Raw genomic sequence first — 12,185 nt, 5'->3', positions numbered from 1 at the left:
TGGTAGGAGGACCATATAAACATATATATAAAAACATTTCTCTCTAGATGGGCATTTTGCACAAAAGGTAATATGCAACTTTGAACACATATGACAGCTGGAGCTGTGCCATTCCGAAGCCAGGAGCCAGGAGTTTCTTCCTGGTCTTCCATGTGGGTGCAGGGGCCCAAGGACTTGGGCCATCCTCCACTGCTATCCCAGGCCACAGCAGAGAGCTGGATCGAAAAGGAGTAGCCGGGACTAGAACCGGTGCCCATATGGGATGCCAGCGCGTCAGGCAAGGGCTTTAACGCACTGCGCCACATCACCAGCCCCGTAATTCTGTTACTTTTTTTTTTTTTTTTGACAGGCAGAGTGGACAGTGAGAGAGACAGAGAGAAAGGTCTTCCTTTGCCATTGGTTCACCCTTCAATGGCTGCCACGGCCGGCGCGCTGCAGCCGGCGCACCGTGCTGATCCGATGGCAGGAGCCAGGTACTTATCCTGGTCTCCTATTATTTGAAAGGCATGGTTAGAGAGAGAGGAAGAGACAGAGAGAGATCCTCCACCTACTGGTTTATTCCCAAAATGGTCACAATGGTCAGGGCTGGGCCAGGCCAAACCCAGAAGCTAGGAATTCCATCTGGGTCTCCCTACATGGGTAGCAGGGGCTCAAGCACTTAGGCCATCATCAGCTGCCTTCCCAGGTGTATTAGCATGGAATTGGATTGGAAGAGGAGCAACCAGGACTCAAACCAGTGCTCATATGGGATGCTGGCATCACAGGCAGCAGCTTAGCCTGCTGTGCCACAATGCTGGCCCCTCGCAGTCATATTTTAAGACTATTTTCATCTGGTTCCCCATCCATCATAATTGGCTTCTAGTGTTCTCCTGTAGGTGTCCAAGGTTCTTTGCCATGCTTTTTTTCAATCTCAATATGTATAGTTCTACTAGTCCTACTTTCTTGTGAGCCATTGTATCTTTTTGTACTCCTGTTCCTCATTTGTCTTAAAAGTTTTCTCCATGAAACCATTTTTCTCCATTGGCCCTAGTAGGGATTAGCATCTTTTAGGGGAAGGATGAAAGCTTGGTCCTACCTGGAGGCAGGACTGAATTTAAGTGAATGAATCCACATTTTCAACATAGTCTGGAGAAATTCCTTGGCTTAGGTAGCATATAAGGGTCAGCCAGCATACCCGTGTTACTGGCTGGCTCTTTGTCCATAGGTTGACCAGAAAGTTCAGGCTTTCCTGTTCTAAGACATAAAGTAGAAATTTTTCCAGTACTCTTAGCTTTAGAGTGCTAGGGTGTACTCTTGTAATTAAAGTGTTTTGTGTGTTTTATAAAGGTGTTATTTGGGGACTTGGAGTTTTCGTGAGTTCTAAGCCCAAGCCAAACTTCATAGTTGTGGTGAGAGGAGAGTTCCTTAGTACCATCCAGTCCTTTCTCACCCCCATCACACTGGTCTTCCTGGCCCCACACAAGGTGCCAGGGAGAGGGAAAGGTCCAGCCAGGAAGCTTTCCCCATCTATTCGTGGTCCCTGCCACTTAGCTTCTGACAGGTAGTCACCACTTCCTGTCTCCCCCTCAGGTTTCTACAGATTGTGTTGATATTTGTGACCCAAAAGTTTACTGGCTTCCTTTGCTAACTCCAAGCCTCTTCAGGATTGTGTGTCAGTTTCTATCAGCAGCTTGTGCTGGGGGCTGGCATTGTGGCACCATGAGCTAAGCAGCTGCCTGCAATACTGACATCACATATTAGAGCAATGCTTGAAGTCCTGGCTGCTGCTCTTCCAATCCAGCTCCCTGCTAACATACTGGGAAGGCAGCAGAGAATAGCACAAGTACTTGGGCCCCTGCCTCCCACAAGGGAAACCAGGATGGAGCTCTAAGCTCCTACCTTCAACCTAGCCTAGCCATGACTATTGTAGCCATTAGGGGAGTGAACCAGCAGACAGAAGATTGATATCTCTCTCTCTCCCTGTCCCTCCCATTCAAATAAATAAAGAAATATTAAAAAAAAAAATAGCTTGTGCTACCAGTTGTTCTGTCTTCCACTGGGTATTTTTGAAAGAGAGAAGAGAGAAAGATTTTCCATCCATTGGTTCACTCCCCAAATGGCCACAACAGCCACAGCTGAGCCAGGCTGAATCTAGGAGCCAGGAACTCCATCAAAATCTCTCACATGGGTAGCAGGGGCCCAAGCACTTGGGCCATCTTCCTCTGTCTTCCCAGGCACAATTAGCAGGAAGCTGGATCAGAAGCAGAGCAGCCAGGATTTGAACCAACACTGATATAGAATGTGGGCATCCCAAACATGGCTTAACCTACTGCCCCACCACACCAGCCCCCTAATATCAGAGGAGGTTTGTTGGAGAAACCAATCCACATAGGAAAGAACTTTTTTAAATAGGAAATCATGGAGCAGGGAGGGAAGGAAGGGTGAGCTGATTTGCTTCCAGTCTTTCCTTATGTACCCTGAGTCATGAGTCTAGGGAAGAGAGCCCCAGGCTGTGGACTCCAGTCGGATACTAGGAATGGGAAGAGGTGGAGCGTAGGTCTTACCACTCTGAGAGCAAAGCCATGAAAGGTCAGAGATGGGAGGAAAGTGTTGTAGGCCTTCTTGACAACAGGCACTTCCCAGTGGGGAGCACACCAGTCCCGGGCAGAGAGGGGAAGCTGGGCTTTGTTCCATGAAGGAGCAATGTCTCTGTACCACTCCTCTCTCCTTAGAGCAGCACTCTGCAGAGAGACTGCTGTCGTAGAGCCTCTTGCTAGTGAACTCCTGGGACAGCAGCTCAATAAAAAGTCATCAGTAGTATTCGAAGACATAGAGTGTTGACAGGGAGAAGCATATATTGGTAGCTTTGATTTTATTGGTACACATTGTATACTTTTGTTGAAATATCACACTGTATCCCTTGGATATGTGCAATTGTTAATCAAATTTTTTTAATGTCTAAGTTAGAAATGCTGACAAAACAAACGATCACTGTCCATTGAATACATCCATTGAGTTATCACACTGTACCCCTTAATACATATAATTAAAATATTTTTTAGGATAATGTTTAGGGGGAAAAGGAGGGTCCTGAGATCTAATTTCTCCTCCTTATATTCTTCCATAGAAATCTCATCACATATTAGAGGATTAGTAAGTACTGAATCCGTTACTTGATGAATGAATGGCACCTAATTGCACATCCTTAGCTCCACGTGCTTCTCCAGGCTCAATTCTGGCTTTTCAGTCAGGATACGTAAGCGGTTCCACGAGGCTGTCCCACTGCTCTCTGCATCTGAGTGTCTAGAACTGCCGTGATACTCCTCCTGTTTATAGTTGGACCACAGCCTCCAGCTCCCAAGTTGACAACCTCCGAGCTGTCTTTGAAACTGCCTTTCTTCAGACCCTTGCACCCTCCACTGTGTCCTTTCTTTCCATTTTCATTACCCTTACCCTAAGTCAGGTCCTCCACTATATGAAACATCTTTTAAGCAATCCAAATTAATATTTTTAGGCATTGTTCCACTTTTTTTTTGCTCTTTGTTCTCAAGAGCTTTTAACATCTGTTGCTTAGAGCTAGCTTAACGGTGAAAATAATCATGACGTGCAGGTAAGTCATCCGGCTCTAGTACATGCCGAATATACACACTTTCCATGGAAGAAGTGGATGTTTCCTTCTGCACCTAGCAATTTTTTGCCTGTCTTTACTATCCAGGGGAGAAAGTCTAGAAAATCTAATATCCTTTACAGAACTCCTCTTTTATTCTAGGGACAGAGCAGATCAAACAAATTTGCTGCCTAAAAGTGAACAGTCAGAAATGAGTAAGAATTGTAATGTTAGTATCATGGGACAATGAGATGATTTTTTTCTTTCCTATAAAAGTGTCATTTATTCAGTTCCACTACTATTTTTATACCTGCTCCTATGTTGGGTATTGTGCTAGTTTCAATATAGCTAGAGAATTTTTTAAAAGAAAATGAGCACCAGCAATGTAGATATAAGTTCTCTAGTGTGCACACTATCATAACTTCTAATATGAACAGGGTTTTTCTAGTGCCTTTTGTAAGGTATATTGGCTAGTTAGTAGTTGGGAGTATCTGTGCACACATAGACATAATTCATATTTAAATACATACTACCATTATAAACAATCTCTGCTTAAAATATTATCTGAACCATTGAAATTAGAGGCAGTAGTAGTTTACCTATAACTATAAATTATCTATAAATTCCACAAAACAGAAATTTTGTATCTAAACTACACTGCAGAAAGAAAATGTGTCTTAGAATTATTTTCCTTTTCTGTCCAGTGGAAAAGCTGCCTGTGTTAGACCAGTATTTCTGCAGACTGAGACCCTATATTGTAAGGTCTCTTTGATGCCTGTGACTGCACAGGGTATCAACAAATGTTGGTTTTGGAGGCGAGGAGAGCGCTCACTCATCAGTCATTTGAATAGCACAATTCTCTTAACCTAGAAGTGGTTGAATGTTTCATTGTGTACCATATGTTAAGGATCGTTTTTTAGGATTTCTTATGTAAGCTGCTGTTTTCATTCTGGTAGTAAATTCCTGATGAATTTCTAGAAGAGTTTTAATATTTATGTATTTTTGGTACATGTAATACAGATTTTTTTTCAGTTGTCGTTTAATTCCTTCTCAATTTAAAACTTTTCAAATGAACCTAACAAATTTTAGTTAAGAATCAAGTAAGATCTCATAAGTTCGATTTTTCTCTTTTTGTTATTGTTTTATTAGTCAGCAGAATATGGCTCCATAGGGAATAAATTGATATTCACAGGAGAAATCTTAGGAAGTTTATTGCAAAAGAAAGTACAGCAGATCCCCCACTAATAATCCTGACCTCTAAATACACCACGAGCAGACCTCAAGCTTAGCAAATACCTCAGCTTGGTTACTATATAAAACACGCAGGATAATTAAGAAATACTGGGTTCCCCCATGTTTCTAGATTTGCCTTCTAAAGGCAACATTAAAGTAACTTTTAAGTTCACCCTGTAAATCTTTGAGATAATATATTATTATTGGTATAATTTTAAGCATCTGTATGATAATTTTTTAGGTTGTTAACCCTAAAACACAGTCCAGTAGAAGAAATTATTGTACTCCTTTTGGCTACCCATAACAAGTCTCTTAAAGTATTATTTTTGTCTGTATGTATCCATGTACATATAATCTTTATCTATATTCCATTTAGAAAGGCAGTTCATGTAGCTAATCCCATTAAAAGGGTGCAAAACAAGGCTCATATAAGATGGACCACCTATATGCTCCTTCATTTAAATGGTAAAAATTTCCGGTGCTCTGATCTAATGTTCACAGGGCAGTAAGAGTTACTACATAGCAAATAAGAAAAATAATGAATAACATATGCAGAGTCCACAGCCAAAATAATATCGGAAAAGCATATTGCACTCAGTGTACTTCTAGGTTGTATCGCGAAGGACCACCCTCTGTTTGTGGAGCCACAGGAAAGAAAACCAGACATTTACTAGATACTTAGTATTTTTTCATAGATTTCTCTTCTCCCAAAGAAGAATAGGCAACAATGGAAGAGAAGAAAAAAATTGTGAAAAATTTAAATCTTGATGCAAACCCGCAAGAGGGGGAAGAAAACAACTCTTTATGATGTTTCCACATTATACATTAGATCATTACTGGTTCAGCTTTAGATATTCTCAGCTATGGAAATGTGGTTTTTGATGGATACCAGGGCAAATTAACTCATGTGGGAAGGTTGTTCTAGGCTGTTAAGAAAATTGTACAAGTATACAAAAGTCACCAACATAAGTAGACTTTGACGAGGGAAGGAGTAGCCCTTTAAGAGGTGACAATACGGCCATAAAAAGAAAGACAATCTGGAGAAAAGTTCAGCTTATGAAGAAAGTCTTCCAGTTTCCTAGTCCCGTTGTTCCTATGGTGTGATTTCACCTGTTAGCCTGTTAAAGGGAATTTGTTCAATGTTTTCAAATGCTTCTCTTTTCATGCCCATTTCCCATTTGCCTTCTAGATCATTTCTTAGCATTATTCTTAGACGTTGACTAAATATCAGCTGTAGTCCTTATTTAAACACTGACCTGGAGCCAGTGGGCTCACCAATTTCTATTAGCCTGCTAAGAAACACTAAATAAAATATGAAAATTGTTTCAAAGAAAAATGGGGGCTAACATTGAAATAGCCCATTAGTAGGCTGATATTCATTCCTTTGCTGAGTTCACAGTTGTGTCATTTTGTACTATTGCCAGACACTGAAAGGAAATCCAAAGAAAAAATTAAAAATAATTCTTTCCTATAGCAACCATTGATTGAGTGCCCATTCTGGATCAGGCACCAAGAATACAGAGCAGAGAAGTCTCATTGACTATGCAAGCAAACTCACTGTCTGATGCAATGATTCTCAAACTTGAAATAAAAGCCAGGGTTATTCTGGCTGGAGCCATTCAGAAGGCAGAGAGGGCTCCTGAAGGCACATGTTTGTGCAGAGTATTACGGCTGGAATGTTTCCCACAGAAATAATCAGGAGACTGGGCAAAAATATATCCATTCTTTCAGGGTAATGGCCTTCATTTGTAAATAGATAATACATGATTGACCAGATTTTTCAACAGATATTTATTACGTATCTATTCGATTTACATTTTATAAAGAGTGAGATTTTTCTTGTCTATTAACCTTGTGTATGTTTTTTTCTATTGTTTAATTACTATATAACTACTAGACCAATTCTGGTTTGATATTCCTGTCTTTTTGTTGTTGTTGTTTTAAGATTTTAATTTACAGGGGCCAGCACTGTAGGGTAGCTGGTAAAGACACTGCCTCCAGTGCCCACATCCCTTGTGGGCACCAGTTCACATCTCAGCTGCTCCACTTCTTTTTTTTTTTAACTTTTATTTAATGAATATAAATTTCCAAAGTACAGAATATGGATTACAATGGCTTCCCCCCCATAACGTCCCTCCCACCCGCAACCCTCCCCTTATCCACTCCCTCTCCCCTTCCATTCACATCAAGATTCATTTTCTATTCTCTTTATATACAGAAGATCAGTCTGATCCAGCTCTCTGCTGTGGTCTGGGAAAGCAGTGGAAGATGGGCCAAGTCCTTGGGCCCCTGCACCCATGGGGGAGACACAAAAGAAGCTCTTGACTCCTGGCTTTGGATCAGCCCAGCTCCAACCATTGCAGCCATTTGGGAAGTGAACCAGCAGATGAAAGACCTCTCTCTCTCTCTCTCTCTCTCTCTCTCTCTCTCTGCCTCTGCCTCTGCCTCTGCCTCTTTGTAACTCTGCCTTTCAAATAAATAAAAATCTTTTTTTTTAAAGAAAAAATATCTATTTATTTATTTGACCAGGAGAGTGATGGGTAGGGGCACAGAGAGAGAGAGAGAGATTCCATCTGCTGTTTCAGTCCCCAAATAGCTGCAACAGCTAGGGCTGGGCAAGGCTGAAGCCAAGAGCCTAGAACTCCATCTGGGTCTCCCACAACAGTGGCAGGGACCCAAGCACTTGATTTTTCTTCTGCTGCTTTCCCAGCCTCATTAGCAGGGAGCTAGGTCAGAAGTGGAACAGCCAGTACTCAAACCAGTGCCCATATGGGATGCCTAGCAGCAGCTTAACCCACCAGGCCACACTACCAGTTCCCTGTCTTTCTGTATAATATCCAATTTAGTGTGGGAAACATTAGGTAATTATGCAATACCTGTCTTTGAACCTTTCTATCATTATCTTGGGGTTTATTTCTTAAAAGTATCCTTAAAATCTGAGAAAATTTACTTCAAATTTAATATGAAATTTGATTTTAGTACAGATTCTGGTATTTTCTGTTCTGACTCATCTGTATAAACAGTTGCTTGATTTATACTTGACTATTTGAATAATAATAAATAAATAATAACCAAGTTCTTGCTGTTTACTTTGGTAGAGATTCACCATGGTATCTGAGAACAGGACAAAGGATATCCAGTTTCCACTATTAACTTGATTTTTAAGTTGTTTTGAGTGTATAGGACAAAAAGACAAGATGCAAAAACTCAACACTTTTATTTCCAGGCACTATGTTAGTGTTTGAACTACCATGCAACAACCTGTATGACCTTTTTCATTCAAATATAAAGAACTAGAAATTCTGATGTTGTTTAGGGAAGTAATGGAATTTCTGAACTCAAATGTTTGCTGTTCAACAAAGCATTATGTGTTCTAGCTGTCAGCTAGGGGTTAGCTTTTCAGACATGTCCCCCAACCCCCCCACCCCTAGTTTCCCTTAAAGTGAGAACCTGATTAACAGAGAACTAAATATTTGTAAACCTAAGACTTCTCCATTATGGTCATTCAGAGGACCATGCATTTGGATCTTTTGCTTTTTTATCCTTCAAGACAATGACTTTTCAAAAAACAGATCATTGATAACCTGTTCTAATTTAAGGGTTTCTCCTCTTCAAAAATCTGAAGTTGTGGATATGGTGAAGAAACAAGTGAAAGTCATAACACTTGCAATCGGTGATGGAGCAAATGATGTGAGCATGATACAGACAGCGCATGTTGGAGTAGGGATAAGTGGCAATGAAGGCCTGCAGGCAGCCAATTCCTCTGATTACTCCATCGCTCAGGTAGTGTCTGCAAGACATACCATTCCTCTCCATCAGCCACCGTTACAAAGAGGAGACACTAACTTTTCCCTCTCTTTTTTTAGTTCAAGTATTTGAAGAATTTATTGATGGTTCATGGTGCCTGGAACTATAATCGAGTCTCCAAGTGCATCTTGTATTGCTTCTACAAGAACATTGTCCTCTACATTATCGAGGTAATAGCAGGTTAAATATAAAATACTTACCATTTACCTATATATTTAAAGAAGTTTTCTTTCTGAAGATATTTTCTCAGTGTTTTTTTTTTAATTCTTTTTTATTTTTATTTTTTGACATGCAGAGTGGACAGTGAGAGAGAGAGACAGAGAGAAAGGTCTTCCTTTTGCCGTTGGTTCACCCTCCAATGGCCGCCGCGGCCAGCGCGCTGCGCTGATCCAATGGCAGGAGCCAGGTGCTTCTCCTGGTCTCCCATGGGGTGCAGGGCCCAAGCACTTGGGCCATCCTCCACTGCACTCCCTGGCCACAGCAGAGAGCTGGCCTGGAAGAGGGGCAACCGGGACAGAATCCGGCGCCCCGACCGGGACTAGAACCCGGTGAGCCGCGGCGCCGGCCTTCTCAGTGTTTTAATTAATAATAATTCATTTATCCACTTAACTTTTTATGACTTCCTACTGTGTCAGAGCAAACAGTTTATGGGCCATGGATGTTTAAATTCTGGCCAAAATTGTCATGTTGCTTTGGTAAGATATGTTGAATTAGAATTGTTCATGAAATAATGTTTTCAGTTTTTAAAAGACTGCAAACTGCTGCATTTCTGTGAAGCTCAAAATCCTATGAAAAAAAGTAGTATGCTGTTGAGGGCTAATAAACATTTGGAAAACTGTATTTAGAAAGAAAAGCAAGACAGCAGTAGACACAAAGCTGGGGCTTGTGCTTGTAGTTCTGGGGGGAAGTGAAGGCGTGGATCTAAAAGGGTATACCCGTGCTGTTGCCAGTACTGGTGATCTGATAATTTGCCTGTGTTTCAAAATGGAGGGCTCAGTTACAGGAGAAGTTGCCCTTGCTATCCAGGTCTGTTTGGATTTCTTAGTTTGATGAGTGTCATGAATTCAGATAATGAGAACTTTGTGTAATAATTTCAGAATATTTGTTCCCTGGGCCTGCATAGCAAGGGGTGTCTGTCATCCTTTTTGTGTATCAAATACAGTTGTGTGTTGCTTAACAGGGACATGTTCTGAGAAATGTGTTAGGTAATTTCCTCATTGTGCAAACATCATGAAGTATAGTATTTTCATCAACTAAGATGGCTATGATGTCACTGGGTGATATCTTTCACACTACCATCATATATGTAATATGTCATTGACTGAAATGTCATGGATGACACTGACAACATAACATCATTTTAGAAATGAAAACCTGGGTGAGGAATGCCACTTCTAAAAGAACTGAAGCACCTGCAGGGATTTAGGCACCAGGCTTAATCCAGCAACTACAAAGGAAATCCAGTGTAGTTCCTGTCCTGTGGGAGCTTGCCAAGAGAAATACAATAGAAGCCACACAAATCACAGATATTCCAGAAGCCACATTAGCAGAATGCAAAAAGTAAAACCCAAATTGGTTTTAATTTGATTTTGATATAGTTCAACATATGAAAAGTATTATTTTAACATGTAATCAGTATATAAAAATTAGTGAGATACTTTCGATTCTTTTGTTGGGTGCTCAGAATCTGGTGTGTGTTTTACATTTACAGAACATCCCCGTTTGGACTAGTTAGACGTCAAGCATTCAAGAGCCCCCCATAGCCAGAGGCTACCATAAATCTGTCAGTGCATCTTGCCCTCTTACTGACTCTTTCTGCACATCTTTCAGAAAACACAGGACCTACCCATTTACTACATAGAGATAATATCTCCTACTTTATACCAGCAAAGTAGTACTATAACCAAAAAAAAAAAAAAAAGATTCCACATCTACCCGTGTTGACACATTAGTAACGGGCTTTTGTATGTTTGGGTCAGTTATTTTCTCTGCCTCTGTCCAAATGCTTATCTCCTTGTAAAAATGAATGACTAAGCACAGTTCTCGTGATGAGTCATGTTAATAAAATGCAAACTTTATTTTGAAGTGTTATGGGCAGTTTCATTTATTGGTCATTAAAAAATCTGTAATTAGAAAAAAATAACCAAATATTTGGAAATATCCATGAACTTGAATATTGCTAAATTTGACCTGAAGTGGTCATGTTTGAAGGAAAATTTGCTTTCAAAATAGCTTATAAGCTCCAACAAATAAATTATTTGTGATACATATCAATTTATGATTCTTTTCTAAGATACTTTCTTTGATTCTCAGTCCTCTCTATGTGTCTGGTTTTTCTAATGACGTGTTCTCATCCCAAACCCAGACATTCAAAGGAATGCTAACTCACGCAGTTTATTTGCATAGACTTTTGAAGATACCAGAAGTTTAAAATCTGCTTATAAAAGCATAATTGTATAAAAATGAAATGAGAGTAGTCAACTTGCCACATTTAAAACCTAGATGAGTTGGCAACCAACAATAAAATGGGCAAGATTTATGTACCAATGGGGAAAATAAAATATATTAAACTCAAATCAAAACTAAATCTGCACGTTCTGTTTCAAATCCAGAAGTATGTGATTTGTGGTTGATTAGGCCTGACTTTCACTTGGCTCTGAACTTCAAGCCCCTTCATGAGATGCTTAACACTGATCAAATTCTTTACACGTCAAAAAGGAAGTGAATTCTAAACATTACTGGAAATCTCATTTTTATTTTTCTTTTAGCACTCTATGGAAATGTATTTGGAATATAATTCAACTGTCTTGGAAACAAATTGACCTTTTAAATCAATTCCCAGATACCCGACTTTTGCCAGCTAAAACAAGTTCTGCAGATGTTAATGGCTTATGCCAATACTGTGAATGAATAGACAGAAAACACATCATTGAATGTCTCTAGTGAGGACAACTGCCAGTCTCCAATCTCTCCTTTCAGTTTTTTGTGCTGATCAGGCGTGGGAGCAGAGGACTCATTGACTGTTTGTAAGCTGCTGTTTAATATGCAGAAATGCTCCATCAGGAAAATGTCTGTGAGGCTTTAGCTGCCACGCCTCTGCTGGGAGGTGGAATGTAGAAAATAATACCAGGAGAAGCAGGTCTGAGGTTTCTTTGCTGCTAAAGGAACAGTCTTGGACACTATGGGTTTTATAGATTATCTACACAACCTGCTTTCCCATCATTGTATTGCCAGGAATCTCGCTATCTGGCTATTTCATTGCCATAAGTTACAGGCAAACAAATACATACAGATCTGGCAGGTGGTCTGTAAAACTCTGACTTTATACTGCTAGCAGCAGCTCTAGGTATTCATTTAAATTATTGGCTCTTTCTAAAGAGACTTTTTTTTCTTCTGAAATATCTGACTCCTTCCTGGCAAATAAGACCTTTTCTTTCAAACAGTTAGTCACATCCAGTTTTGATGGGAAGATCCCAACACAATGTCATGTTTTTAATTTCTAGAAGCTTGAGTAAAGTCAACAGGTTGATGCTTTCCCAGTAAATTGTGCTGAGAGATG

The 12,185-nt window shown here is 40.2% G+C and overlaps 1 protein-coding gene across 10 annotated transcripts in view; it reads left to right on the top strand.

Moving 5' to 3' along the window:
• ATP8A1 (ATPase phospholipid transporting 8A1) overlaps positions 1–12,185 on the top strand; it is a 260,638-nt gene that overhangs the window by 191,749 nt on the left and 56,704 nt on the right. For 8 of the 10 annotated variants that reach the window (XM_089327160.1, XM_070068174.2, XM_089327162.1 and 5 more), the window contains 2 exons: positions 8,419–8,602; positions 8,686–8,796. In XM_089327160.1, coding sequence (XP_089183286.1) covers positions 8,419–8,602; positions 8,686–8,796 — 295 coding nt within the window. Of the gene's footprint in view, positions 1–7,037; positions 7,326–8,418; positions 8,603–8,685; positions 8,797–12,185 lie in introns of those variants that run through there. The other 2 variants (XM_089327166.1, XM_089327165.1) reach the window with 1 other exon arrangement.

This window comes from Oryctolagus cuniculus, chromosome 2 (assembly GCF_051225735.1).
Source record: "Oryctolagus cuniculus isolate XC-2025 breed Fujian yellow rabbit chromosome 2, ASM5122573v1, whole genome shotgun sequence".
Classification (NCBI taxonomy): Eukaryota; Metazoa; Chordata; class Mammalia; order Lagomorpha; family Leporidae; genus Oryctolagus; species Oryctolagus cuniculus.
The sequence above is the reverse complement of the archived record's forward strand: the minus strand, read 5'-3'. Positions and strand labels throughout refer to the sequence as shown.